Here is a 27,993-nt window from a genome sequence, read left to right on the forward strand (position 1 = left end):
TGAAAGAATCTCTTTTGCCTTCTTCCTACCTGCCCAACTTGTGAAAAACGGTTCAACGCGAATCTGAACACTTTTGAGATGTCCACGTGGGTCGTAGGCCGAACGTATACACCGTCATTGTTCTCGGCTGACCGATCTTCTGGACGTTCCGGCGGGCTTCTCACGGTCCCCTACTGATGTCGACTGACAGTGGAGGAGACCTCACCTTCAACATCTATGTGCGCTGGAGTCCTTTTGTCTGTCGAAGCCTTTCAAGCTCACTGACGGAGTTGTCTCCGAGCAGGGCTATGTCCCGAGTCTTGCTGCCGCCCTCGTCTTTGTCGTTGTATTCAGTCTCATTACCATCGTACAAACTGGTCTCGTCCTGCGCTCCAAGATATGGTGGCTGTCTATCCTGGTAATCGGAGGCATAGGCGAGCTTCGTTTGCAGCCTCGGTCTCGCCGGCTTTTTGCAACTGACCGTTTGCACTTGCCGCGAGGTAGGCGAGATTATTGGCTGGGCTGGTCGACTATGGAGCAATCGCAATGTGTATTCGCTCGATGCTTTCCTGTGCCAACAATGCGCGTAGGTTGTCACTCATCTGCTCAATGACGAACTGTCGAGGTTGTACTGACTCGCAGAGTATTCTTTCTTCAGCCTGATCCTCGCACCCTGCTTCTTCTCGGCGGGCTGTTACGGCCTCCTTGGCATGCTCGTCCGCGCATTGGGTCCCGAGCATTCCCCGCTCCGACCTGCGCTATACCTCGTCATCTTTTGCACGATGGACCTCGTCGCGATCGTCATTCAAGCTGTTGGCGGAGCGATGGCTGCCATTGCGCTCGAAAACGACGATGAGAGCAAGACTGGCACGTGGATCATGGTGGCCGGCATCCTCTTTCAGCTCGTGGCCATGGTGGCGTTCTGCACTTTGGGCTTGATTTTCGCACGCAACGTACGCGTTTCGTCGAGTTGGAAGGCAAGCGGCAAGCGCAGTCAAGGCAGAGTTCACTGGATGGCGTGGGGCCTTGCCTGGATCAGTGCTTGGATCCTAGTCCGGTTCGTCGCACTCGGTCACGTTCTCTTCTCACCGTTCTTACGCGAGCTGACATAGCGGTTAACCTATCCACACGCAGGTGTATCTACCGCGCAATCGAGCTCGCCCAAGGCTGGACGGGGTACCTTATCCGTATGTTCGATCTTTTTTCTCGGACATGGATCACTTTTTTCTCCTCAGAGGCATCACATTGTCCGACCGGTTGACGTATTATTGCCATCTGGTCATCGCAGAACACGAGCCGTACTTTGACGTACTGGACGCCACGTCAATGGTTTTCGCCCAAGCCGGATTCTGTTTCTGCTGGCCATCGTTCTGCCTCCCGAACGCTCGGACTCTACACAGGACTCAAGATGTCAAGATTCAGGACGGCGTTTCTCCAGTTGCAACCGAAAAGCAGTTTGCCCCAGTCTGACGTGAAACTTTCTTTCGCAATCTGTAAATATTCGTGACTTGCTGAAGCTAGTGTTGGAAGATGGATCTTTTCTCGTAGACTTCGGTATGAATCGCAAGTGCAGAATACGTACGACGCTGTCTGTTTGCCGTATATACGGCATTTACGCGTTCAAAGCCCCGGAAGTTTTTGTTGGTACAGTCAGAGCTGAACTAGGGTCGTGTCGCATTAGCTCAAGAACGACAAGTTGTGGCGGATTGTCCGTAGCCCTGTGCATTGCTCAGAGCTCTGTGACTACGAAAAAGCGATCGAACGAGAATAGAATGTCGGCAACGTTGGTTAACATTGTGGAGTGACCCCGGGCCCCAGGGACCGCTCGGACAGGGGATCCGTTTCTAGCGTCCTCTCCGCTTGCTCTCCCCTCCTTCTCCACGGTTTACATTCATGGCTTGTCAATACGCCAGCCACGCCCGTAAATTTCTCGACCTGAAGCGCGCTTCATGGCACGGGTTTCTTTTTTCTTCTTCACAACCTTGTCGACTGTCGCGTCCCGCCCACTCGTCGCATCACATCACGAAGCTCTATTGAACGTCTAGTCTCGACGAAGCAGGACCTCGAACGCTTGGTCCGAACTAAGCTGGTCTGAACCCTTCTGTGCTATTTGCGGCAGTCGAGTATTGTGTGCGTTCTCTTCCTTCGTTAGTTTCTTCTCACTCGCCCTTGCGAGATCCGATTTGACCGCATATTCGTCCACTCTCGACACGACGTCCTCGCTGCGAACAAATTTTCGTCCTCACGAAATACGACCTGACCTCCCCTCTTGCCAAGACCGCATCCTCGTCCACTCTCGACACGTCGTCCCCGCTGCGAGCATGCGTCTTTTGTTTTCGAGGTTTGCAGCGGATACGACGTGCCGAGAGTTGATGTGGTCGCGGTCTTGGCAAAAGCGGTTGGTGCAAGTTTGGACAAAATGGCATTCACCAAGAAAGTCAGTTTTTAACATTGCCCCTAGTCGACTCAAACCGACTGACCCGCGGCAAACAGATTGTCCAGATTGTCCAGATCGTCGCCGACAACGCGAGTTTTATGGTACAATGGTTGATTGTATCTCGACCATCCGCACTGAACGCGGCATCAGGTTTGATGCCAAACACGCCGAGATGCGCTGCAACGCTCACGTTATTCAGTTGTCAGCGATTTGTCTACTCGAAATTTTTCGAAAGGACCTTGGTACTCGAAGACGATGGAGAGTTCCGCCACTCCCTTTCAGGCTGTCCTCGCCGAGGCCGTCGCCGTCGCCCAGATTTCGCGAGCGCGGATGACCTCGGGACCTTCGCAGAGGACTGGAACCTCGACGTCCTTTCAAAATCTCGAGTAAACAAATCGCCGACAACTGAATAGCATGAGCGTTGCAGCGCATCCGAGCGTGATTTGGCGCAAAAACTGATGCCGCGTTCCGTGAGGAAGGTTGAGATACAATCAATCATTGTATCCATGGAGCTCGCGTTGTCGGCGACAATGTGGCCAATTTGTTTGCTGCAGGTCGATCGGTTTGAGGCGAGCGAGAGCAATTTTGCTCGTCTCCCCAAGCATGCTCCGTCTGCGCTCCTGCCGACCTACTTCGACTTGCATCACCCTCCTCTGTCTCGAACCTCGACCGCTTAGAGTCGTCGACGTAGGTCCAGTGCGGAATGCGTTCCATAACTGATGAACGATGACGAGCGCGACACCGTGTAGAATCCGAGTCGCGCTCGTCCTCGTTCATCAGTTACTGGACGCATTGCGCACTACAAACACGTCGATGACCCTAAGCGCGTCTGAGGAGCTCAAGCTCCACCTCAGCGAGCGTTGTGTAGCCGACGAGAACACCGACCTTCTCGAGTGGTGGTCGAAAAACGTAGATCGCGGCCCCGGCCTCGCTCGCGCTTGCTGTCCCTGGTTCATTCCTTCTGGTCGCTTTTGACGGATTGAGGCTTACCCGGACTCCTTCAGGCTCGTCTCACCGTCGAACGGGTTTTCTGAGGAGGCCAAGACAATGCATGGTTTCGCTTCCTTGCTTTTCGCTCGCTGCGAAGACCATTCGTAAGCTCATGATTTACAAGTAGACGCTCCGAGACTAGCTTTACTACCGAGCAAGTACTGTAGTTTTCGAGAGTCAAAAAATCTTGCTCGGTTGTAAAGCTATACAGTAGTTTGGAGCTCGGAGGGCCTACTTGTAGATCATGAGCTTCCGGATGATCTTCGCAGCGAGCGAAGCGCGAGGAAGCGAAACGCTTGTATACGGCACAATCGGTCACAGGAAACCGTCCTCAGAAAATGCCAAAATACGGTGATATACGGACGGCTGAATTGGCATGGACAGATTTACAGTATGATAGGCGCGAAGTGCTCGACTGCGGATTCTCGCTATCTGTCTGATTTGGTCTGATCGAATCGAGACGTGCACGTCTCTTCTGCCTATGCGAGAATGATAGCTAGTACTTGCACCGCTTGCTCAAGCTCTTGTCGTCCGTTGAATTCGGCGACGGCGTGTGTTGATTGTAGATATTCGGTCAACGGTCGACGCGCTCGAGCCGTTGGGACGTGCGTCGCTCCGCGCAACTAAAGTGACACGCTAAAACCTGGCTTCAGCCTAGCAACGTCCGTCTGTGCGTGTGCTTTAAAGTTGTTTCGGGTTCGCCGTCAGGTTCTCTCTCGTCTCTTGCTCTCTCTCGCGACCAACGCGCTCGGTGCGAGCGATTCACTCCGGCATGCTTCTCTCTTTCGACAACTCTTTCAGCCACTCGTTTATTGCGATTGCGCTCAGTGGTCTGCTGCTTGCCAGCTCGCCGGCGAACGCGTCAACTGTCTCCAACGATGATTCCACTCCTTCTCGTTTCCACCTCGCTCGCAAATCGCTCGCGGGGTCTCCCTTGAGTGCAAAGATCCCGCTGGTGCAGCGTGGTTCTTACTTTGCCAAGATCCGTCAGAACGATGGCGTCGTCGACCTTTCATCGCTCAACAGTCAGATCTCGGTCGCGCAAAAGTACGCTCGCTCCCCTTGTGCGACGTTTTTCTTTTTTCTCACGCTGATCCTGGTCCTGGCCACAGTAAAATGCAGAGTGGAGCTTACAAGTATTTTCATCGCCATCACCATCGTCTCCCTGGCTTCCGCGTTTCGGCAACGACGGAGCACTTCCTCGATTCTGTCTGGCAAAAAGTCTCGAACGCCAACGACGACCGCAAGCTCAACCTCAAGCGCCAGCAGAACCCTCTCACCAATTATGACGATGGATCGCAAGTCGGCGTAAATCTTTCAAGACATGTACAACCAACACTGACATTGTATTTTGGCTGCACAGGCTTTGGGCTGGCAAGATTTCGGTTGGGACTCCTCCCCAAGAAGTTATCGCGTGCTTCGACACCGGATCGGCTGATTTCTGGGTCGCCGACTCGAGCACGAATGCGGGATTGGACACTTACAATGTGAACAAATCTTCGACCGCGAAACCGACCGACGACCGCTTCGGAATTCTCTACGGCGATGGATCGACCGTCAACGGCCCTCTCTACCAAGACACTGTCTCAGTTGCAGGTCTAGTCGTCAAGGATGCATGTGCGTTCTTTCTGCGCTCTCACCGCCTCGAACACCCAACTAGCGGCTGACTTTTGCTGGTCTTCTTCTTCGAATAGATGTCGCTGCAGCCACGACACTCTCGCCTCAATTCTCAGGAGGCCCGATCGACGGAATTCTCGGTCTCGCCTACCCTGCGATCTCAAACACGGGCGAAAAGACGGTTTTCCAGTCCATGCGCGAGCAAAATCTCGTCAAGGAAAACTTGTTCTCGTTCGAGCTCGGTGATGCCGACGAAGGCGAGCTGTACCTCGGCGGCACAGACTCTTCGAGATACGAAGGCGATATTCAGTATTCGCCCGTTACACAGTTCGCATACTGGACGATCGAGGGTTCCGTCGGCACGGCAGGAAAGCAATCCAACCCGGACCAAACGATGATCATCGACACTGGCACGACACTGGTGATCGCACCTCCGTCGCAAGCCGCCCTTCTCTACGCAAACGTGCCGACCGCTAAGAAGTGGAAGGACTCGTTCTACCAGTACCAATGCTCGGTCGAGTGGACAGCCCAGTTCACGTTCAATGGTCACGTCTTCACCGTTCCGAGCAAGTACCTCAACCTGGGCAGGACCGAAAAGGGATCAGACTGGTGCGTGTCGGGCATTGCAGCACAGGATTTGGGTCTCGGCCAGAATTGGCTTGTTGGCGGTGTTTTCCTACGGTGAGAATTCACACTCTTCCGCATGTATTGGCGAAGACGTAGTGGCAACTCACTGAGATCGGCTTTACGTGTAATGACAGAACCGTCTACTCGGTCTTCAACTTTGAGAAGAACGCTGTTGGGTTCGCGCCCCTCAAAGGCAAAGACTATACTGTGATCCCCTCGTCGTCCTCGCTTATTTCCTCTTCCTCATCTTCTCTGTCTGCCTCGTCTTCTTATTTCTCCTCCACGCCGTCCATCACTCCCTCCTCGATCTCATCCTATTCTTCTCCTGCTCCAACCGATTCCTCGACTTCGACTCTCGACCCTTCCGAATTGTCCACTTCTACGACAACGGTATTGAGCCGCTCGCGAGCTTTGTCGACCAAGAAATCGCGTAAAACTCACTCAAGCAATTCAGCAAGCTCGACGTCCCAGTCGCGTCCTTCGCGCTCGAGGGGCCCTCGAGCTGCTACCTCTGCTGCCTCTCCCCCCGCCTCGAGTTCTTTCTGATAGATCTCCTTAGCTTATCGTTCGTCTCTTTATCCCTTTTGCTCTATATCCCACAAGCTCTCTCGCAATTACTATACCCACCTGGCCTTCGAAGCCCCTTCAGGATCGTTCGTTTTCTTCGTTTGCTTAGAATTTTCGAAATTACATCTCGATTCGCGCTCATGCGAGCTGCAACGAGGACCCAAAACCAAAGAAAAGAATATTTGATCGTTTCGTTTCCACCGGCAGTTTCCGGTGCTATGCTACAAAGAAAGTTTTGTGACTACCTCACGAATCAGTGAGCAGTCAAGGTCAATTTGACAGGTTCCCGCGTGCGTTTCTTTTCCTCCTCTTCCGCCTTCTTCTTGGGACTCTCGAGTGCCTCCACCAACAGGTCGAGCCATTGCTGGTGACCTTCGAGCGGAGCGGAGGGGTCTATCATTTTTTTCTTGAACAGGGCCTGCCATTGCTGACGCAAGACTTTGATCGCGATCGAAGTTTTCGGTTCGAGGCGAGTTCGAATCTTGCGATCGATCGAGAGAGAGTGTGCTGCGAGCTAGAAGTACAAAGCCAGGAGGGAGGGCTTCAGAATTAGACTCGCTGAAGCTCGAGACGGCAAAAGTTTCCGTACCTGAATCTCGGCGTTTCCGCACAGAAGGTGTACGGCGCGTTCGTCGACGCTGCCCGACTCCCATACATCTGATTACGCGGTAGCAACAAGATCATCGCTCAGCAGAGATTCGCTTGGTGATCGAGATCATCTCAAAGATGCGTACAAAGTTTCTTGGTGTGCATGGCGGTAAAGAACGCGACAAAACGAGTGTTTTGGCCAAAATCGATCCTGCGACCTGGCGCAAAATTGACACTCGAGGGATGAATCGCCGCGGGCGCACTGTTCGCGAGAGTGCGCATCGATCCGTTCTGAGGGTCGATCACGAGGAGTTTCGGGTACATGGAAGCGGCGAGACAAGCCATGACGGCTCTGGGGTCTTTCGAATTAGCGTCAAGGTCGTCTGGAACTCGAACAAATCGAGTTCGACTCTTGCCGTATTTGGTCGAGATGAGCTGACGACGTTCTTGATCGGTGATCGAGATGAAACCGGCGTCGACCAGGAATGAGAAGAACTGTTGACGCAGCTCTTCGATTTGCTGCAAGTTTTGTTGCGACAGGAAGCTCTTCTGCAATCATCCACACATCGAAACATATTCAGCGTAAAGATCAAGCCGGACTCTGGCCACTACGATTGCTTACCCTGGTGAACTCGCGCTCGTAACCGTTGGCAGACGCTTCGCGCCACGAGCAGTAAGCGTTGTAAGTCGTGAGGAAATCGCTGTTCTCGACCTTGAAGTTGCGCTTGACGGCGTCGGCTTCGGCTTCGCGTCCAAAGGGAGTCAGCCAAGGCGATTTCGAGTTAAGTGCAGCCTACGCATCGCATGGAGTCAGCCCAATGAACAGTGACGACGGCGAAGCGGTATTCAGACCGACAGTGATGGTCAGGGCAGCATCGAGACAGCCAAAGATGCATGACATGATAAGGAAGAGTCCAAGGTGCACGTCCATCGGCAACTTGGCGAGATGGCGGCCGAGGGGCGTAATCTCTTCTGTTGACGTGAGAGCCTTGACCTGCGAGAGAAGGCGTTAGTGATGAAGATGACCGCTGCGGTGATCATCGTTTCGTACCTCGATGAGAGACGAGACAGCTCTTTGGATGTTGACGACGAGAGGAGGATCGAGGGCCTTGAGCAGGGTCTCCTCGATTGCTCCAGTCCCGATCTTCATGATCTTGATCCTGAGAGCGAGATCTTGCAGCGACAGGCGCGTCATTTCAGGTTGAGGATGTTCCGCCATCTATCCAAGCGGGACCAGTTCATCAGTTGCGGACCTGCACAAGTAGGAAGAGACAGCCTACATAGTTATCGTGACGATGACGAGTGAAGAGGTGGAAAGCGACACCTTCGCGGACACGACCAGCGCGACCACGACGTTGAGCCGCATTCGATTGAGCGACAAATGTTTCGACGAGACGGCTGATCTGGCGTTTCTCGTCGAAGCGCATTTCGCGATGTTTGCCCGTGTCAATCACGGCGGTGATGTCGGGAATCGTAACACCAGTCTCTGCGATGTTGCTAAAGAGAGAATCTTTTGAGCTCGATCGGGTTCATCGAGAGAAGTACTGGAATGGCTTACGTCGAAATAACAATCTTGCGCACTCCCGGCCGAGGGATGTTGAATACGAGTCCCTGATTTTCGTTCGAGATGGTCGAATGAAGCGGTAGTACCAGAAACTGGTTCGAGCCAAACGCAGGGTGTGCCTCGAGGATGTCCGTCAACCTTCGGATCGACTCGAGGGAAGGCAAGAAGACGAGGATCGCGCTCGAGAACTGCACGAGATCTTGCTTGTAGAAGCAGAGCTGCTCGAGCAGGAGCAGGATCAGATCGTAGTTGATCGCGTGATGGTCCATGCAATCGAGAGTGATGCGCGATTGTTTCGAGAGCGGGGCCGACGTGATCTCGGACGAGTCTGCCGGAATATCGAACTCTTCATCGTCGTCCATGGGAACGTCATCGCTACGCCGTTGACGAGCGCCATATCCTCGTTTGCTACGGGCGACGAATTGCGAGTCCGAATGAGGATCGAGGCGGTATCGAGTGAGCTCTACAACATCTTCGAGGTAGTAGGGCGTGACGGGGTGTGTTCGGCCGGGGACACGCACGACGGGACAGCCTCCCATGTAATCGGCGATTTTCTCGGCGTCGACCGTGGCAGACATGAGGATGACCTTGAGGTCTTTGCGTACTTCGAGGATCTCCCTCAGGACGATGAGCAAGAAGTCGCTGTCGATGGAACGCTCATGGACCTCGTCGATGATGATGTGCGTAACGTCGGCGAGCGATTCGCGACCTTCCAGCATGCGCAAGACAATACCAGTGGTAGCATAGACGATTCGTGTGCTCGCAGAGACGGCTGAATCCAACCTGATCGAGTATCCGACCAACGAGTTCCTGGTCCCGCATGCATTCGTGCCTTCTCCCAACTCTGACGAGACGCGTTGAGCGAGCGAGATGGCACTGATTCGTCGGGGCTCGGTACAGAAGATTTTGACTGGTCGACCAAGGCGCATGTCGTGTTCGAGGATGAAGGATGGCACTTGAGTCGATTTACCACATCCAGTTTCTCCGCAAAGGACGATGCACTGAGAATTTTCGATCGTCTGCATGATCTCGGATCGGTAAGCGGCGATCGGCAAATTGGCACGTTGGCGCAGCATCTCTTGGTAAGTTGGCCACATTTGGCGTTGGAAGATCTCTTGCTGGATCCGTTCTGACGCTTCGGGAGAGATCTGGGTCGGCAACATGATTTGGTGCTCGTCCCCGCCGATCGCCTTGTCGCCCTTGCTGGCGCGCGCATCCTTGGTAGCTGACTCGTGACATCTCGGTTCGGCGATCTTGCGGTAAAGCTTGAGCTTGTCCCGGTAATCCTCTTCATCCTGCTCCTTCTTCGTCTTGACCAGCTCGTCCCACAAGTCTCTGAACACGGTCGGCAACTGTTTGTTGACCGCGGTCGAACCTGCAACCGCGAACAACGCGATCGTCGCAATGTAGTTGTAAGCTTGGGGTTGATCCGGACAGGCCATGTCGGTCATGCCCCACTCTTGCACGCGGTGATCACTCCACCTGATCGTGACCGACGCGCGCACGGTGCGAGCTCGATTCGTCAAGTTGACAAACTTGATCGTCGCGGGCTTGTCCAACTTGCGCACGGTTTCTTCGAGCGAGAGCTTGGGAGTCTTGCCTGAGAAACTCTTGGGCAGGGAGAATTCGCGGGTTGGAATTGCCGTTGCTTGCTCCTCGGACGTCGTTGTTGTGCCAGAGGCAACCGCTTCTTCGAGCAGATTGCCAAAGAATCCAGACTCTTGATCCTCACCTGCTCCTCCATGGGTAGAACCGTTGACAAGAGTCGGCGAGCTGAGAGCAGAGGCGTTGACGGGAGTCTCGGCCGGATCGACGATCGATTCAGATCCAGCATCATCCTTTGGAAACTGAGGGATAAACTTGGACTCGAGCGTCGTGCCCTTCAACTTTGCCGCGAGTTGCAGCGAATCGAGCTTGGTGCGTTCCTCCCTGTACAGCTTCTCGGCGTCCGTCTTTCTGAACGTGTAGTCTCCCTCGATCTCCTTGAGCTTGTTGCGCGCTTGTTCAAGTCGCGTATCGATCCATTCTTCCTCGGCTTTCGAGCCGATCGAGTTCTTCTTGGGACCTTTGGATTTACTAGCGCGTTTGAAGGCGCCTTGCGCACGTTGAAGCTCTGAGATTTCGAGTTTGAGCTGCGCGTAGCGAGTGTTGGAATCGACCGCCAGGGTGTCTTCATCTTCCTCCTCCTCGTTTGCGGCTGCCGGGGCAGAGGAGGAAGAGTCGCTGTCGTCGGATTCGCTGCCACTGTCGTCGCTGTCCTCACTCGTACTATCTGCCGCCCGTTCGACCTCGCTCTTGCGTACTTCGGGCGAGATGATCGATCGCTTGTTCGTGCCGTTGAGCTTTTTCGCCTTCTTTTCCCGCTTCTTCTGATCTTCAGCTGCGAGGATCCTCGCTCTCAAATCCGCGAACGTCGAAGCGACTTCTTCTTTCTTGGTCGTCGAGGTCGTAGCGCCATTCTTGGCAGCAGCAGGAGGACTCAATGTGGACGCGGTCGTTGTACGAGACCTCGGTTGACGGGGCGAGACTGGGTTCGAGTTGGACGTTGAACGCTTCGAAGGGTCTTTCGAATCGGGAGAAGGCGGAGACGAGGGACTCGATTCAGTACGAATTGGAGTATTGCCATTGATCGTGGTTGTCGTGGAAGCAGTCGTGCCAGTCGATACGTCTTGGACTGGTTCTTCGTTCACGGACGACACGATTCCGGAAGCGGCAGGTCCTTCGCATGCCAATTCTTCGGCTTCGCAGTTCAAGAACAACCAATCGAGACAGTCTTCGAGCTCGAGTTGCTTGACCTTGTCGAGACACTCTTGGATCCGGTTCGAGGAGAACCCGAGTTGTTCGAGAATGCCAAACAGAGTCGCGACTTTGGAAATGGTTTTCTCGAGGGATTCACTCGACGCGAGTGGAGGTTCCGACGACAGCTCTTCAAGTGCGAGCGCAAGGATTCGTCGTTGCTGCAAGGATTGTTTCGTCAATTTGAGCGACTGAGCAAAGATATTGCTGGATCGAAAGAGGGACTAGCACCCACAAGGTCTTGATCCGTCCAAGCGTACCCAGGCATCACTTTTGATTGACGGCGTTCATAGTCGATGACCTAGAGTTCCGCGAATGTCAGTCCAGCACGATGCGGTGAGCGAAAGGAGAACAGTCAGAATGTCACTCACTTTGATCACGCGGTTGATCTCCTTGTCACAAGCGGGTCTGATCCTTTCCGCCAGACTGAGCAGGTCGCGTTTTTCAACTTCTTCCGGATCATCCCAACTGCCTTTGCTCGTGTCTTCCCCAGCGGGGCCCGCACCCGCAGGTCCCGCACCCGCTGCACCTCCCTCGGGCACGGCAGAAGCGACAGTGCTGCCATTCGCGTCACCACCAGGAGCAGTCTGGTCGAGTGCGGCTCCTTCGGGCGTCTGTTGGTCGTCCTCGTCGGTCGGTTCGACCTTTTTGCGCGGAACCGAGACGGTACCGTATCCTCTCAACGGGTTCGCCTTCTTCTTCTTCGAGCTGTTGTTGTTCTTCTTGGGCGGCATGACTCGTAGACCGTAGAAGGGAGCGTTCTGTGCCTGCGAAAGGCGAGCGAGCGAGTATTGATCGATACCCTAAACTTCTTGTTGCCGAGTATGCCCAGACTAAATCCTTCCTCCTGACGACTCTGCTGATCTTCTCTGAACGGCCTGCTGCTCCTGCTCGACTAGACTCCGCTTCTGAACAAACTGCGATACCCGAATCTGACTGCCGACTTCTCCGTTTACGAATCGAGCTTCCCTGTTCTAACGATTCTTGCTGACTAGAATTGGGCACGAGTGCGATGTGGTGGTGTTCAGATTCGGCCGACAGGCTGTGTATGTCCGGACGAGAGTAGCGAGTAGATGTTCTAGAAACGCGTAGGGACAGACACAATCGAGGCCTCTCCTGACGCTATCGGATTGGCGTACGCTTGAGTCCGAGAAGGCGCGGTCGATCAGAGACAAGGGTGAAGTAGCGAGAGGTTGAAACGCATCGCCGTCGCCGGAATTCGCGGGTTCATCTCTCGCTCGACCACCCGCACCAGGATCGAGACCATGCCGCCCAAGAAGACCCCCGAAGAGCTACACGCTCTCAGCAGGTCCAAGCGATCGTTCAAAGAAGTCAACTGGGTCAGTCCTCTTCGGCGTGCTCACGCGACGGCACGTGACTCGCTCATCTGTACCCTCCCTTCCCCTTCTCGCTCTGCGGTGGCACAGGCGATCAAGAAGCTCGACAGTGAACCGTTATGGCGACAAGACATTCAGTATCAGGTGCTCGATGACATCTTTGCCGACCGCTCGATCCGGTTCACCGCACCGGTCGACCAATCGTCCCCCGCGACTGGTGCCGATCCCGTGTACCTCAACTTTGACCAACTGTATCTCGAAGCGATCCTGTCGTCCATGAAGACGACCGCGACCACTCGCGCGAAACTCATCTCGAATTCCGAGTTTGCGACCAACTACTCGAAATTGTGCCTGTTGATCAACGTCGGCCGTGTCAACACGACCCTCGCGTTCTACCCCCAGATGAAGACTGCACTCCGCACGTATCATCCCGTCCCTTCCCTCCAGACCGAGGACACTTCGAAGAAGGAAATGTCGGATGCCCCGAGGTTGAAGGCGATGCTCAAAATGTGCTTCTTGGACTGGGAACTCGGCAACAACGCACCGACGAACCTGAGACAAGTCGCCGAGAAGAAACACGACCCTGCGTTGACTCGAGGTCCGCCCACGACCGTGATTGAAGCCATCTTTCTCATCTTCCAAGAACCGCAATGGGTCTCGGAGAAATTCTTCCCGAAAGGCTTTGACATTTGGGACATCTTCTTCCCTTCAGAGTAAACTTCTTCCTTTTGTCTTTCCCCAAGTCAGCAAGATCGGGTTGGCTGACCCGGAAACTTGTTCGTTTTGCTTAGCATGCCATCTCAACCTCGAGCGCAAGCATTCCTTTCCCTGTTGCATCACATCCTCGAATCTCCTTCGTTCCTGTCCGCGTTCACTCAACCTGAACTACCCGTACCGATCCCGTTGGTACCTCCGATCGCCCTCACGCGCGAACCCGTTCCCGGTGCGACGAAAGAGAACGTTGATACTCCGAGTGAACTCGAGTTTGCACGAGAGATGAAAGAGTTGCGCAGTGGAGTCGTCAAACTCGTACCGGCGATTCAAAAGAAGGAGGAAGAAGCACGTGAGAAACTCGCACGTCAACGAGAACGAGAAGAAGCCTTGCAAGGAGGAGGAGGGTCCGTAGGACCTGGAATCGCTGGAGGTGCAACTCCTGGAGGAACCGTGCCGGAAGATGAAACGGGAGCGACTCAGTCGGGAACTGGAGGCACGAAACGACGTCGACCTGAACCGAAACCGAGTTATGCGAAAACCGTGCACCGTCAGCAAGTCCAAGGGTTGATTCCTGGTACATCTAATCTCTCTATCTCTCTTACCCACGTTTCGCACTTTGATTGCTCAGACGTCATTTGTGTCTAGACATTCTGCCCCCTGGATGGCAAAGCCAAGATTGGAACCCGTCGAAGCCTGTCAATTCGGCTCTTCCATGTAAGGACAAATCTCATCCCGCTTTCTCTGTTTGCGATACCTCCGATAAACAGAACTGAGAGTTGATTTGTCGAATCTAGCGACTTGGTTCCAAGTGAAACGAGATCTGTACGAGAACCGAGATCCAGACTACGACTCTTCCGATGAAGAACCTTGGTCGTTCGACCTGTTGCGTCAGTTCAATTCCACTACCCACGAGACATGAAGGGGAAAAGGTTTACTGATCTGATCGGTTCTCGTCGATTGACCCGAGACAAAACAGTTTCGAGGAAAACTCTCAAGACGTTGAATCCTCGAACAAACTTGCTCGAGACGCCTCAATCGATCCCAGACTACCAAGAGTACCTCGCACACCAATCGGGTCCAAACTTGAAACGAGAAGAGGAACACGCTGGAGACGTTTCAATGATTGGGTTAGGCGGAATGAGCGGGTTCGGGAATGCAAGTGACGATGAATGAAAGCTCTTTTTCCGTGTGCGAAATTTTCCCTGTGGTCTATGTAGGCCTTGGTTCTTGTATCTACCCTTTCGTGTTGCCAGCAAAATACCCTCTCTAGGAGCTTGAAATGTCTCCAAGCCGGCGAGTACGAGAGCAGAGGAATGGGTATGTATTGCTACTAAGAATGGATGCAGGAATGACAAGTATGCGAGAATTGTTCTCCTCTTAAAAGAGGGTTCAAGCTAAGGTAAAAATTGATAACGGAGGGTGAGGTTTCCTTTCACAAATCGCTCCCATTCCTTTCCAACAAGATGAACGCGACGTCCCTGATCTCTTGTAGTCCTTGTCGCCAATCCTGATTACGAAAGGTTTCGAGGAGGATCCACAAGAGGTCTTCCGCGATGCGTTCCCATCCTTGTCCAGTCTCTCTCAACCCTTCTCGTAACCATTCAGGTCCAAGTGCAAACAAGGCACGGAGAGAGTTGTGTCTGGGTAGTAGTTGTAACCAAGCGTTCGTTCCAACCCAGGTCGAGAACCATGCGAACGCGATTACGCTTCCCAAACTCGCACCGGCAATGACTTGACGTTTCGTGTGATGTCCCAATCGAACTCGACTCCAACACACGCTCGAAGATCCAAACAGGAAGAACCCGGCCAAGGTCATTCGCAGCAAGATCTCCTCGGGTCGGTGACTGAGCGGTAACGAGAGCAGGGGGACATTCGTCATTGAAGAGGAGGATTGATTAGGGTAAAAGGGGATGAGGGAGGTGAATCGAGGATGTAACGGAAGGAGTAGTGAAGTGAGGGACAGGTAGGTCCCAAAGAACGCGATCGAACACGAATGAGTCGAGGGCATGCCGTAAGTTTTCGTCCGTTTGAGTGACCCCTCAGGTCGGGGTTGTCTGATGCATTTCTTGAGTACTTTCGCTGCATGACGGAAATCAGAATGAGCGCATGTTTCTACGTAAACGGGTAGAGAGAGACCGTCTAACCGGAGAAGGCAGCGACGAGTGTGCCCGCGCCAAAGTACACCGCGTGGGCCGTACGTATACGCAGTACGAAGTAGATGGTAAGGCTCGTGACTACGACCTGAGTATTCTTGAGCGTTGCGAGCCATATCCGTTGAATCATGGTTGCCCGATGATGATGATGTTGAGTGATTCTCCGTGTAACGAGCGACGGTGATCTGGTGCAGATCGGTGCAAAGGTCCTTCCTGTATCGGTTTGATCTCGTTGAGGTATTCACACTTGGAGGGACAGGCGATAGGTGAACCGCTGGAAACTGGTGCGCAGCTGGCGAGGGAATCTAGATTACCTTCCTCAAATAGACTTTCTCTATTCACCCATTACGTTTATCACATATCTATTTATGCATTCGCGCCTCTACTCTTTCCTCTTTACGCTATCGTCAATCATCTCGTAGCTTACCTAGAGGACCTCAGTCCTCTATAGGTTATGAGCCCAGTAAACTACCACTGTTCCAAGTTTCAATGAGCCCCTCAAACTACGCCCTCGACACTAAGAGCCTCCCGATACTCACTGTAGGCAACTACGATACCTGGTACAATGTCCTCAAGATGTACGTGACCGCGAAGGGAGTTTATCAGAGGAATACGTTCCTCGGAACAGCGATGAGGGAAAAGAAATGGGATGATGAGACGACGAAGGAATGCCAGCAGTACCAGGAGCAATATGGCGTGGCAGACGGATGCGTCAGATACGCCATCCACGAAACCATCGACGAATCGAATCCAGTCATCGTCAACGCAGCGAACTCGGCAAAGGAAGCACTCGACCTACTCAGGGCTCACCACGGTTCGATCTCGACCCAACTTCTTGTAACCACTCTAGCAATCGCAACTACTACTCACCTCGAAGAAGGAGGAGACGTTCGCGAACACATCACGAGGATGCGAACTCTTCAAAATCGTCTCTCCTCCCTCATTTCCGAGAGTATCCGATGGTCTCTTCGCTATCTTCCTTCTCAACTCTCTTCCCCCTTCTCTCAATACTTTGCGCACCTTGTTACGCAACGACGAGTCCTCGACGTTGACCTCGTCCAAAGTTTTCAGCTCTCTCGAATCCGAAGTTGTACAACCACGAATCGCCAGCTCTATCTCGTCCCGACTCGACCGTCAAAACGAAAGCCCTCTAATTGGACGAGGTCAACGTCGAGGACTTGTCGTTGTATAACGGGGTGCGCAGAGTGTTGAAAGAAGGGGGAAGAGAGTTGAGAAGGAAAATAGCGAAGAGCTTATCGGATATTTTGACGTCGGTAGAATCGGAAGTGAGGGAGGAGAAACGATTTTGAAGGGTTCGCATTCTCGTGATGTGTTCGCGAACGTCTCATCCTGGTTCGAGGTGGGTACTGGTTGCCATTGCTAAGGTCGTGCCAAGAAGTTGGGTCGAGTTCGAACCGTGGTGAGCCCTGAGTAGGTCGAGTGCTTCCTTTGCCGAGTTCGCTGCATTGACGATGATTCGATTCTCCCACTCCTACCGTCGTCTCCAATCATCGGTTCGCGACTCTCAACACCGAGGCAGTCGACGATGATGGGAATGGATCACCTGCGAGAAACGGGGCAGCTGATACGAGCGGGGATCTGGGAAGTGATGTCGACCTTGAAGATGAAAACGACAACGACGACGACGACAACGACGACGACGACGACAACGACGACGACGACGACGACGATGACAACGAAAACGAACCCCATAGATCGAAACGCAACGTGGGAAGAGTCGACTTCTGAGTCGACTTCTAATCTCTCCACTCGGGTCATTTCGCCGCCAATGCGTCCATCTTCGATCCTCGAATTCGCCCGAAGGAAGCTCTCGCCAGTGCGCACGCTGCCGATTGGCGTACCTCGATTCAACGCGAATCAACAACCTTCGAAATCTCCAAGTCTTCGATCTCGTTTTTAGGCCCCCGCTCACCTTCGTCCTCCGATCACATCTCGTTCTCAGTGAGAAGAAGGGTCCCGACGATTTAATCATTGAGTTCAAATCTCGTTGCGTCGCGGATGGGAATCGCCAACGCGAGGGTTTGGATTATGCGGAGCTCTACGCCTCTGTTGGAAGTGCCACCATTCTTCGATCACTCTGTTCCCTCGCCGCGTCCCAAGACCTTGACATGAAGCAATTCGACATCGGGTGCGCCTTTCTCGGTGCCGACATCGCTCGTGAGAGGTGTAATCGAGCCTCGGAACTCCTGGCGGCACGCTTGGCGTTCAGCTGCGGCATTCCAGGTACAAAGTTGGCCATCGGAGAACGAGTTCGTCCGACAGAAGTACGAGTATTTGTGTCTACAAACACAGTCGTCGCCGTTGTGACTTCGGTCTTGGAGCTCTGGATATGTAGCACAGCCTTTGAGAGCACGGAATCAGACTCTCGGACTCTCACATCATACATGCACAGGCCTTGACGACTCGGGCGGACGCGGAACTCACGTCGTCTCCTGTGTCCGACAACTCGGCAAGCTTTTCCAATCTCCGATCTCCTATGTCTTCGTCGCCGACGAACGCTCCTGACTCCTGTCCTTATCTCGAGCCGTTTTCTCACCGGACTCCTAAAGTTCGGAGATGGGAGTGACTCGGCAAGGTCGTCTAATGTCCGATCTCCTGAACTTGCGTCGCCGTCGAAATGTCCGACCTCCTGAAATTGCGTCGCCGACGAACGCTCTTAACTCCTTTCCTTATCTCAAGCGTTTGTTGACCGAACTCCGACAGGCCGGAGATGGATTCAGCGCACCGATCTGCTCTTTCTTTCTCTTCCGCAACTTGCGCCCCCTCACCCCCTCCCCCCTTTCCCCCTCCTCTCTGGGCTGTTCTCACTCTCCCATTCTAGACGTAAGTCGTATCCTTACATACGAGGTGTGCGTGGTCTTCGGAAAGGTTCTGTCGCTGACCACATATTTCTCCTTCTCCTTCGACTCCGTAGATTCGCAGGATGTCGCCCTCGACCGAGATGAAGGCCGTGTCCAAGGCCGGAATAAACGAGTCGCGCTATGCTCGCGATCGACGCGAGCTGATCACCCTCATGGACCGTATGCGTTCGGCAGGAGTTGCCACCGAGATCGATCTGCCCCGAATCGCCATCGCCGGTTCGACATTTCTTCTCATTCAACTCTGCGTGAGAGCGCCACTGACTCTCGAAAGTATCTTTAGGTAACCAATCGGCAGGCAAAAGTTCCCTTGTCGAGGCAATCTCCGGAGTAAGCTCGGATGTGCGCCTCTCAGTTTTTCTGCTCTTCGCTGATTATTTGTCGCCGGTCGCAGATCAAAGTGCCTCGTGACTCGGGCACGTGCACTCGCTGCCCTTTCGAAGTCCGTCTGCAACACTCGGACGATGCTTGGTCCTGCAAGATCTCCTTGCGCTTCGAGACGGACGTGAACGGCAAGGCCCTTGCGCATATTCGCGAGATCCCCTTTGGCGAGGTCATCCGCAACCCGGATCAAGTCGAGCCTGCCCTCAAGCGAGCTCAGCTTGCTGTGCTCAACCCATCGGCATCGAGCCAGAAATTCGCCACCGCCACCAACAAGGACGTCAAGCATGCCAAGGAGGGCCATCTCCTCTTCGGATCATCGAAACAACTCTCGTTCTCGACGAACCTCGTTTGCATCGATATTCGTGGCCCGGAGGTCACTGATCTCGCATTCCTCGACTTGCCCGGAATCATCTCGAATGTCGATGAAGGTGAGGATGAAGCCAACATCGACTTGATCAGGAATCTCGTCACCAAGACCGTCACGGGCAACGCCTTGATCCTCCTGATCTTCTCGATGCGCGACGACATTGAGAACCAGTCGGCTGGCCGTCTCGCGCGTGAGGCAGACCCCGAAGGCAAACGCACGATCGGTAAGCTGTGTTCAAACTGAGGCTATGGAGGAGACGAGTCGATGAACCTCGAAGTCTAACGGTGAATTTCTGCAGGTGTCTTGACCAAGGCCGACACGGTTCAAGAAGGCGAACACGGTCGCTGGCTTCATATCCTTCAAGGAGAACGTGCCAAGCTCATGAACGGTTACTTTGCCACCAAGCTTCCTGGCGCAGCCGATCTTGGCAAGGACCTCTCGTTCGAAGCTACACGCGCACAGGAGGCTGCATTTTTCAACTCGACGGCACCCTGGAGCTCCCTTCCTACTGAAGTGCACAATCGACTCGGTATCCCTCGCCTGACTGCGTTCCTGTCAGACAAGCTCTCGGCTTACATCAAGACCAAGTGTGTTGCGTTGATTCTGTCTCTTGCGGCCATATGTTGACCAATAAAGCCTCGTGTGTATAGGTTGCCCGAGATCCGCTCAGTTGTGAACGAAGGCGCCCGTTTGACGAAGGACAAAATCGAAGGCTTGCCAGCCCCCCCTTCGACGGACCCACTCAGCGAGCTCATCGGCTTGCTTCAGTCGTTCAAGATCGATCTAGACGCCTACGTCGCTGGAGCGCCCGGATCGGAAGAACTGATCAAGGGAAAGAATCGAATTCAGGCTGATTTCGCTTGCGCTATCAATCGAACTCGGCCCCAATTTGTACCTTGCAGTCCCGAAAACGACTCCAAAGAGTCAGTGTCGGTCTGCACCTCGAACATGAACAACCTTGTTGAGGAGTTTGGAACGGAAAACGTCCTGATCATGAACCTGGACGACGTTGTGGACCGCATCAATTCGTACGTCTCGCTCTTCCCATGTTCCACGTCGGCCCAGACTGATTTCTGCAAATGATTGCAGGCTCAAGACGCGCGAGACTCCTCTGAACATCCCTTACTCTGTCAAAAGCTCTCTGATGGTCGACAGTACCAAAGCCTGGAGCGGCATTGCGCTCGATGCTCTCGAAGAACTCCAGGGACCCGTCTCGGAGGTCATCAACAAGCTCGTTGACCGCTATTTCGGGCGCTATCTCGAGTCCGGCTTGACCTCGGTGATTCAGTGAGTCCAGGTAAAGCGATTCGAGCTGATTCCATGCTGACGAGCTCAGTGGGACAGAGAAATTACCGAGACCGTCTCGGCCAAACTGTTTGCCACCTGTACCGACAGAGTCAAGTATCTCATCGCACTCGAAAGCACGCCTTTTACTCTGAACGCTCCTTACTACGAGACTACTCTCGAGAAGGTTCGAGCGGATCTTGTGGGGACCAGGAGGAACCTCGCTCAAGCTGCCACGCAGGAATGTATCATAGAGAATAGCCAGGCTCAAGTCCAGCGACGAGCTGCGAAAGAGGCCAATGAGAAGGACGCTCTCGCTGCTGTGGCGCGTCATCTCGGCTACAACATCGAAGCGGACGATTTATCCAAATTGCATCCTCCTGACAAGTTCGCAGACGCAATCGATGTCATGGCTCATGTGCAAGCGAACTGGACAGTACGTGTCTTTCTCTGTGGCTCCTGGCTATCCTGATCGCCGTTAATTCGCCACTTTGTGTTATACAGGTCGCTTACAAAGTAGAAACTCTTCCTACCGAGTCGTTTTGGACCCTAGAGCTGTAACTGACAAGAATCGATTGTGAAACGCAGCGAATCATCGACAATGTCCCTCGTTTCGTCGACTACGACATTCTCCAGAGGCTTCCGCTCGCCCTTTCGACGGCTTTCACGGCTCAAATCATCTCTGGCGGAGCCGAAGGCGCTGCGCACTATCTTCGTGAGAGTCAGGAAGTGCAAGAGCTTCGTGATCAGCTCAATACGAAGTTGAACAAGATCAGCGAAGCGAAGAAGCTCCTTGCGGCTTACGGTCGATTCTAAATGTTTGAGCCCCCGTTTCTCTACGTTCTAGTTGGACATCCCTATAGAAACCAGACGAGCTGTGTTTGTCGCTCGATCTATTATCTTTACTCTATCGCAATTATCTGTTTTTTCCGCGTCAGTTCTACGATCATTGAGCTACGGCCCGAGGCAGAGGTACAGCTCAGAACTTTGCCTAGCGAAGATGATATATGAACGAGATGGTCCGATTATATGCAAAGGGGAGGATTGACGTCTCCATCGTTGCGCCTCTTCTGCCCTATACCGAAATGCAACGCTACGCAAGCCAAGCCCTACTCTTGCAACGTCAGCTGAGCCTGCGTCAGCTCTCGACGACCGCGACCCTCCTCTCGAAAGCGTCGAAAGATCGCTCATCTCGCAAACCGAAAACCTTCTCGGCAGCAGCTCCTACTGCTGCGTTTGCACAATCCCCTGCACCCGGACAAGCTGGAAGTGATGTGGGCAGATCGGGAGCGAGTCCGCTTGAGGAAGGCAACGAGGTTGATGAAATCACTCCCGAGTTGATCGAGCAAGAACTCAAGCAACACTCGAAGGAGGACACGATGACGGACGAGAAACGTTCGAAGGAGAACCAAGCGGGTACGAACGTTGGTCAAGGAGGACTCGGAAACTCGGACATTCAGAACCAAGGTTCTCGAGCGAAAGAAGGTGAGTAAATCAAGGAGGCCGCTCAGCCGCAAGACTCGCACAAGGAATGTCTATAGCACGCAGTACCCCCAAATCCTTCTACTCTGTTCCCCTGTCGCTTGTACAATCTTCCGATGCAGTAGAATCAAGCTGTCATTTGCCACGAATGGAACCGCTTTTACACTCTCGCTTTCTCCTTCCGGGCTTGGTGTTCTGACCCTGAGCGCGTCTCAATTGTCTTGTCGTCGACAGAAGTGATCTACACTGCAGTGCCACCTTACAATGTCGCGCTTATCATGAGCGCCGCATTTGTCGTCGGAGTGTTTGTACGTATTCCACAAGCCCAAAGTCTCCCCTCAATCGCCTCAGATTGACGACGCTGCGCTTTGATAGTGCTTCGTTACGGCAGATCTCGCCCGGGTCGGTATCGCGTAAGCTCTGAAATCTTTTCCTGTTCAAATGAAACTCGACTGATCCCGGACTTGTGAGCACAGGGTTTACAACGAGTCAGTATCGCGTTTCGTGGGCGAAACTTGGAATAATACTGACGAGGTCGCGCTCGGGTAGGGAGACGGGCGAGTATGAAGTCGCGCCGAAATGGAAACGATACACGCTCGCGATTGGTGCTGCTGGAGTTGGAACGGCTGCGGTCGCATGGGGCACTCTCGCACCTTCTCGGTGAGACTTTGCATCTGCTCGTGACTTCGTCTTCTGGACAATCACTGAACCTCGTCGGACGACTGGTTTAGGCTCGTGACGAGGATGACTCTGCACCGCACGCCAGCTTCGCTCAACTCTCCACTCATGTTTCCTCCCGACTCGCTCATCTCGATCCATTCGCCTTTGACCAAGCTCTTCAAGAAACTCGGACAGAAGCCGAGGCAGGTGCCGTTGAGCAAAATCCGACTGCTCGGACCGCTGTCCAATTCTCCGAAACCTTACCACCCGCTCCTACGGCAGCAAGATCCGAAGAAGGAAGGCGTGAGTCGCCTACTCTGTTTACTCTAGGTAGCGTCATCTGGGTGCTGAACTGCTCAATGGGGGCCGATCGCAAATGGGACCAGCGAGTCTCGGCATTCATTTCGCAGTACTTCCCGTCTGCACCTCGGTCTGCCAAATCTGCGCCAACGCCTTGGAACAAGTCGGGCAAGCGCTTGTCGCATTCTCCAATCTTGATTGAAGGCGACCGCGCGAGTTATTCGATCGCGTTGAAAAGAGCGAGGGAAATCGACAGCGACAAGGGCGCATGGGCGAAGGATTGGGACCAGCTCGAGCGCGCTTTGCTCAAGGTTGACGAGGAACGATGGTCGAGTCGCAAGTACTAGTGCGAGATTATGTAATTACTGTTTGCACTGGCACATGACCCGCTGAGGGTGTTGGGAAAAAAACAACAAACTGCCGACTGACGGCTGTCCGTCATTCCGTGATGAGGCGGGCGAGAAAGACACGTGACGTACGCGCGCAGAGCCGCTCGCCCCCCTTTTTTCGGGCGGTTTTCCTTTTTTCTCTCGCACCTTCCTCCATCGCAACCTCGACCCACCTCATACTCGCGCCTGTACGAGATCGAATGGCTTTCATCTTCAGAGGCTACAGTGAGCCCGCGTTTCCTCCGCATCTCGGGGGCTTGGACGAGCGAGGGGAGACTGACGCGCGGTTAACCTGTTTCGTCTCGTCAGTCCGATTGCTACAGAAGTACACCTTGCCGACCCAAATTGCGACCGGAGGTATCACGAGTGCAGCAGGCGACTTGACCTACCAGCTTGGGTTCCAGGGCAAAGGGTTTGACGAGATCGAGGTGAGTTGAACGACGCGGCACCCGCCCTATCGCTTCTGCTGACTGACTCCTTGCGCTCTCGCCTTTGATCTTTCAGTGGTACAAGACGCGAAGGTTGCTGTACTATGGAGCGTTTTGTTTCGCGCCGATATCCGTAAGCCGCGCTCTCTTGAAATGGGCCGCCCGAACCCTCTTGCGCCATTTAGCCGCGCTAGCCTCGGCTTGCCCTTGTTCGCGCTCCTCACGTTCCTGCGCGCTGAAAACTGACTTGCTGTGCCTCGACTGTCCTCAGAATCGATGGCACTGGATCCTCAACAACATTCACGTCAAGAACTCGAAATGGTCGAGTAAGTTCCGACCCTGCTCTGAGGACCCTACGCGACTTTTGCCCTCTTCGCCTCTCTCTCTCGCTCGCGCGCTCTCCTCAAATCTTCTAGCTCGATTATCACGTCTCGAGGTCAAGCTTGTGCTGGATGGCAGGGACAGCTTAGAACAGAAAGGAGGATCCGACAGGTCTCAATGGGAGGGGCCAAGATCGCGCTCGATCAGACCAAACAGAGTGAAAAAGGAAGCGATTCTGAACAACCTGGCTGACGACATTGTCTCTCTCGTGTGACAGCCATTGGTGCGCGGACTTTGACCGACATGATGATCTTTTCGCCTTTCGCAACCTGCTACTTCTACCTCTGCGGAGGCATGTTTGAAGGACGGCCGTGGTCGGTCAGCGCCGAAGCGGCGAGAATGGGAGAACAGGGTATCAAGGAACGCATCGAGGAACGGTTATGGGGAACGGTCAAGCTGCAGTGGGCCGTGTTTGGACCTTCGGCCATCTTTATGCACGCGTTTATCCCGGTTTACGCTCGACCACCTTTCATGAACGCCATCTCGTACGTCCATTCTACTGGTCGCTTGTTCAAAATGTGCGACTTATACAATGCCATTGGTGCAACAGGATTGGATGGTCCGCATTCCTCGCATCTGCCGCTCACAAAGGAGAACTCGCTCCAGCACCAATTTCCGATGAATACAAGGACGGCACTCCGATCGAAGTTGCTGCTGCAGAAGTCATGCAATAGACTTGTCTCGCGCGCCTTTCCCATTCCTTTCTTCGACTTTCGCATCCAAAGAGCAGCAGCACCACGTTTCTCGACCAGTCTCTGCTCAGACTCGATGGCGCGGGACTCTCGCAAACCACCATTACACATACTCTCCACGCAATAGACGTTGTAGGATACCCTGTTGACTCGTTTAATATTCTCAAATTTGTTGTAGACGTTCTCACCCTGTATTTCTGGCCTATATCCCGAATAGAAGGCATTCCATACTATCCACTACCATGAACGACGGAGATCGTCTAGAGCAAGCTGTCGAAATGGCCCTTGTTGGAGTGATCGACTACATAGCTTTGCGATCCTTGCGCACCCGCAGCTATCCCACCTTATCGCCTTCTCCATCTCTATCCCGTATCACCCTTATTTCGCATAGTGAAATTAGCGTATGTACAGTGCGGGATGACAAGTTCTGCTGTACCGACTTCCAAAAGTACGAGAGAAAAGTACATTTGTGAAATACAAAGTTCCGGGCGTTCCCCTGAGCCTCGATCGCGTCTGTCGCGCGTCCGTGTCAGTCGCGTCCGTCGCGTGTTTGTTGATTACCCATTCCGCCTACACTTCACCCATCAAATCATGGCTCCACCTACGAAGAAAGCCCTTGCAGCGCGCAAGAGAGAAGCGGCGAAACGCTTAAAGCGAACTTGCGCGGAGGACGAAGACACTCACGTCAACGAAGCCCCTGTCAACAACGATGATTATCCATCTGACAGCGACAGTGACAGGCCTCTTACACTAGACGACCTCTTGGAGATATCCTACAACATGTGGTATGAACGATACGGACAGTATATCAGCGATTCGTCAGACGACGACGACTCTGAAGACTCGGAAGGCTCGGAAGACTCGGAAGACTCGAAAGACTCGGAAGACTCGGCAGAGGAGCAGGAGCGCCTAGAAGCTGAATACGCGAAAATCTCGCGGCCTCGAGTTCTGTACAAAGACGGAATCTTCAAAGTGAGCTGTTTCCAGGGTTTCATACGTTCTTCTGCGACGCGACGCTCAGCGTGGAAGCTCGAGGTAGGGTCCGACTCTACGTGCACGCCAACCCCCACCCAAACCCAAGGTTGTCCCTCAGCTCCCACCTCCTGAGATCAAGGTCGTCCCCCAGCCACCTCCTGAGCCCAAGATCGTCCCTCAGCCCCCACCTGAAAACAAGATCGTTCCTCGACCTTATCGCCAAGGCGTGAAATACACCGGCAACTCGATCCGAACCAAGCAACGCGAGAGGAAAGCCGGAAAGGAGGAATTGAAGACAAGTGTCCCGATGATGGCGAGCTTTCTGCAGGTGAGAACGAACTGTGCGCGCTCGTGCACTTGTCCGAAACACGCTGCTGACCGTTTCTTTTCCGTGACGGTTTGCTTCAGCGGGGGAAAGAGGCTGATATCGCACGTCGTGCTGCACGAACCGCACCGCCTGATGCTATCGACATTCGCAGCCCTTCACCCGAAAAGAGAGCAATAGACGGCCGGTCTCCGAATCTGCTGAATACTGCAAAGCGTATTAAAAGCGCGTCTCAAGAGTGATCACTTCGACATGCGCCATTATGCCAAACTCGAGGACTCGGTCAGGCATAGTCGCGGATTGACCTGCTTCCTCCTTTCGTCGACTGAACCCTCTCGAGCGATCAAACCCCGGCACCGTGCACCGTCTATCGAGGTAGCGCTCAACAGACGAACCGATCGAGAGTCGGGAGGTTGCCGCAACTCGCCACACGAGTCACTGTATACAGTAGATCCTGAGCAATGTGGCCGTTGAATATGGAATCGATCCGATCGCTGACACTCCTCCCCTGAGATGCATCGCGAAGAGGTCAAAACTTGGCAATTCTGGTCGCTGGTTGCTCTCAAGTGGCGGCCAACCAAGCAAAACTCTCTCGCGTCATCGCACCAACAATCGCAAAAGGAGAAGACTGAGAGTAACTGAGAGACCTCGATTGCCTCGAAAATGTACAACAAAAAAGATCAGGAGTTTGAAGAAAAAAAGTCTCGCCATGGTTGGTCCCTTGAAGATGGTGGTTCCGCCCAAAAGCTTTCCCGACCAAGGACCTCCGATTGTTGAGCTTGGTATGTGATCATCATGTGTGTGTTTTTGTGTACTGTTTTTCGAGAGCCAAAAGAGCTTCTCTCGTTCTCAAGGCGATGCGAAGAGCAAGTGAAAGCGGAGGGAAGGTGGATCGATCGGCTTGCGGTTCTCGTGATGATTGAGCCAGTCGAACGAAACGGGCTTCCTTGCGCTATCACTTGCTGCAAACGTTGTCGTCGGTGTGGGAGATAGTGTTGATCGAGAGAGTTCGATGCGTCCTCGCAGGCAGAGACAATCGGAATTTTGATTCGAATTTTCAATCGCGCGCGACTTGTGGTTCATCGCCGAAATTCTCTAAACCGTCTCATCTTTGGATCTGTAGGCCGACGTCTCAAGAGTCAGCGACGCAGACCACCCACCATGCGTCAACTGAAGCATCATGAGCAAAAGCTGCTCAAGAAGGTGCGCCACCTGTGGACTTCTGGATCGATACTCTCGGACTGATAGAAACTTGCATCGCAACTCGGGTTGCTCGAACAGATCGACTTCATCCAATGGAAGTCCGATGCGGGTATGCGAGAGGCCAAGGTCATGAGGCGGTACCATGTCCAGAACCGGTGAGTCAACTCGCCTTGACAAGCGAGCGCGGAGGTCCAACACCTGCTGATCTCTTTCATTACTGACAGAGACGACTACCACACTTACAACAAGCTGTGTGGTCAAGTGCGACGAATCTCACACTTGCTATCGCGCCTCCCTCCGGTGGACCCGTTCCGTACAAAATACGAGGACTTGCTCCTGTCGAAACTGTACGACATGGGTATCCTCGACCGCGGTGCCAAGATGAGTGACATTGAAGGCAGTGACGCAACGGTCGTGAAAGGGTTCAAAGGCAAAGAGAAGGAGACGGAAGGTCAAGGCAAGAAGGAGGGCAAAGTGACAGTCGGAGCCATGTGTCGAAGGCGACTCGCGGTAGTCATGGTCCGGCTCAAGATGGCCGAGACGGTCAAGATGGTTCGTTTGTGCACCTTTCTTATACCTCTCGCTGGACTGCATTGACTCGGAACGTATTGGTCGTCCAACAGGCAGTGACGTACGTCGAACAAGGTCACGTTCGAGTCGGTCCCGACACGATCACCGATCCTGCATTCATGGTGACACGAAACATGGAAGATTTCGTCACTTGGGTCGACACGTCGAAGCTCAAGCGTCACATCGCCTCTTACAACGTAAGTTACGAGCGTTATCACCAGCCGGAATGATGTTTGGCTGACTTGCTCGTTCGCGAACAGGACGAACTCGACGATTTCGATCTTCTCGCTTGATTGTCTTGCTGT

The 27,993-nt window shown here is 53.6% G+C and overlaps 11 protein-coding genes across 11 annotated transcripts; 9 read left to right on the top strand and 2 right to left on the bottom strand.

Annotated features, from left to right (window-relative positions):
* Nucleotides 1-176: 176 nt before the first annotated feature.
* On the top strand, nt 177-1,449 carry JCM15063_006007 (RTA1 domain-containing protein; the record flags this gene model as incomplete). The annotated part of the gene is made up of 6 exons (XM_076676763.1): nt 177-218; nt 284-413; nt 484-565; nt 638-1,036; nt 1,114-1,166; nt 1,268-1,449. The coding sequence occupies 6 exons, from the start codon at nt 177-179 to the stop codon at nt 1,447-1,449; spliced, it is 888 nt and encodes a 295-aa protein (XP_076536222.1).
* A 2,729-nt stretch (nt 1,450-4,178) lies between these two features.
* On the top strand, nt 4,179-6,196 carry JCM15063_006008 (uncharacterized protein; the record flags this gene model as incomplete). The annotated part of the gene is made up of 5 exons (XM_076676764.1): nt 4,179-4,453; nt 4,519-4,704; nt 4,770-5,023; nt 5,101-5,704; nt 5,785-6,196. 5 exons carry the CDS (start codon nt 4,179-4,181, stop codon nt 6,194-6,196), a joined length of 1,731 nt encoding a protein of 576 aa, XP_076536223.1.
* Nucleotides 6,197-6,470: 274 nt separating this feature from the next.
* JCM15063_006009 (uncharacterized protein) lies at nt 6,471-11,899 on the bottom strand (the record flags this gene model as incomplete). The annotated part of the gene is made up of 10 exons (XM_076676765.1): nt 6,471-6,731; nt 6,807-6,874; nt 6,952-7,354; nt 7,428-7,598; nt 7,662-7,799; nt 7,857-8,024; nt 8,086-8,302; nt 8,364-11,326; nt 11,401-11,466; nt 11,537-11,899. The coding sequence occupies 10 exons, from the start codon at nt 11,897-11,899 to the stop codon at nt 6,471-6,473; spliced, it is 4,818 nt and encodes a 1,605-aa protein (XP_076536224.1).
* Nucleotides 11,900-12,430: 531 nt separating this feature from the next.
* Nucleotides 12,431-14,389, top strand: IES1 (Ies1p; the record flags this gene model as incomplete). The annotated part of the gene is made up of 6 exons (XM_076676766.1): nt 12,431-12,505; nt 12,593-13,215; nt 13,294-13,790; nt 13,862-13,930; nt 14,011-14,103; nt 14,193-14,389. The coding sequence occupies 6 exons, from the start codon at nt 12,431-12,433 to the stop codon at nt 14,387-14,389; spliced, it is 1,554 nt and encodes a 517-aa protein (XP_076536225.1).
* A 259-nt stretch (nt 14,390-14,648) lies between these two features.
* JCM15063_006011 (uncharacterized protein) lies at nt 14,649-15,499 on the bottom strand (the record flags this gene model as incomplete). The annotated part of the gene is made up of 2 exons (XM_076676767.1): nt 14,649-15,295; nt 15,361-15,499. 2 exons carry the CDS (start codon nt 15,497-15,499, stop codon nt 14,649-14,651), a joined length of 786 nt encoding a protein of 261 aa, XP_076536226.1.
* A 359-nt stretch (nt 15,500-15,858) lies between these two features.
* Nucleotides 15,859-17,118, top strand: JCM15063_006012 (uncharacterized protein; the record flags this gene model as incomplete). Its single annotated transcript, XM_076676768.1, has 2 exons — nt 15,859-16,331; nt 16,977-17,118. 2 exons carry the CDS (start codon nt 15,859-15,861, stop codon nt 17,116-17,118), a joined length of 615 nt encoding a protein of 204 aa, XP_076536227.1.
* A 1,195-nt stretch (nt 17,119-18,313) lies between these two features.
* Nucleotides 18,314-21,099, top strand: JCM15063_006013 (uncharacterized protein; the record flags this gene model as incomplete). The annotated part of the gene is made up of 8 exons (XM_076676769.1): nt 18,314-18,467; nt 18,532-18,578; nt 18,643-19,222; nt 19,298-19,586; nt 19,650-20,027; nt 20,089-20,286; nt 20,344-20,719; nt 20,872-21,099. 8 exons carry the CDS (start codon nt 18,314-18,316, stop codon nt 21,097-21,099), a joined length of 2,250 nt encoding a protein of 749 aa, XP_076536228.1.
* A 269-nt stretch (nt 21,100-21,368) lies between these two features.
* JCM15063_006014 (uncharacterized protein) lies at nt 21,369-23,072 on the top strand (the record flags this gene model as incomplete). The annotated part of the gene is made up of 7 exons (XM_076676770.1): nt 21,369-21,768; nt 22,000-22,073; nt 22,141-22,178; nt 22,242-22,253; nt 22,315-22,425; nt 22,497-22,728; nt 22,812-23,072. The coding sequence occupies 7 exons, from the start codon at nt 21,369-21,371 to the stop codon at nt 23,070-23,072; spliced, it is 1,128 nt and encodes a 375-aa protein (XP_076536229.1).
* Nucleotides 23,073-23,314: 242 nt separating this feature from the next.
* JCM15063_006015 (Mpv17/PMP22 family protein) lies at nt 23,315-24,597 on the top strand (the record flags this gene model as incomplete). The annotated part of the gene is made up of 6 exons (XM_076676771.1): nt 23,315-23,339; nt 23,424-23,542; nt 23,619-23,675; nt 23,814-23,868; nt 24,141-24,408; nt 24,474-24,597. 6 exons carry the CDS (start codon nt 23,315-23,317, stop codon nt 24,595-24,597), a joined length of 648 nt encoding a protein of 215 aa, XP_076536230.1.
* Nucleotides 24,598-25,206: 609 nt separating this feature from the next.
* Nucleotides 25,207-26,157, top strand: JCM15063_006016 (uncharacterized protein; the record flags this gene model as incomplete). The annotated part of the gene is made up of 3 exons (XM_076676772.1): nt 25,207-25,587; nt 25,655-25,918; nt 25,999-26,157. The coding sequence occupies 3 exons, from the start codon at nt 25,207-25,209 to the stop codon at nt 26,155-26,157; spliced, it is 804 nt and encodes a 267-aa protein (XP_076536231.1).
* A 919-nt stretch (nt 26,158-27,076) lies between these two features.
* IMP3 (snoRNA-binding rRNA-processing protein IMP3) lies at nt 27,077-27,981 on the top strand (the record flags this gene model as incomplete). The annotated part of the gene is made up of 5 exons (XM_076676773.1): nt 27,077-27,118; nt 27,197-27,273; nt 27,343-27,670; nt 27,742-27,885; nt 27,949-27,981. The coding sequence occupies 5 exons, from the start codon at nt 27,077-27,079 to the stop codon at nt 27,979-27,981; spliced, it is 624 nt and encodes a 207-aa protein (XP_076536232.1).
* Nucleotides 27,982-27,993: the final 12 nt, after the last annotated feature.

The sequence above is a fragment of the Sporobolomyces koalae genome, assembly GCF_050403365.1.
Source record: "Sporobolomyces koalae JCM15063 DNA, S_koalae_JCM15063T_v1_ctg5, whole genome shotgun sequence".
NCBI lineage: Eukaryota > Fungi > Basidiomycota > Microbotryomycetes > Sporidiobolales > Sporidiobolaceae > Sporobolomyces > Sporobolomyces koalae.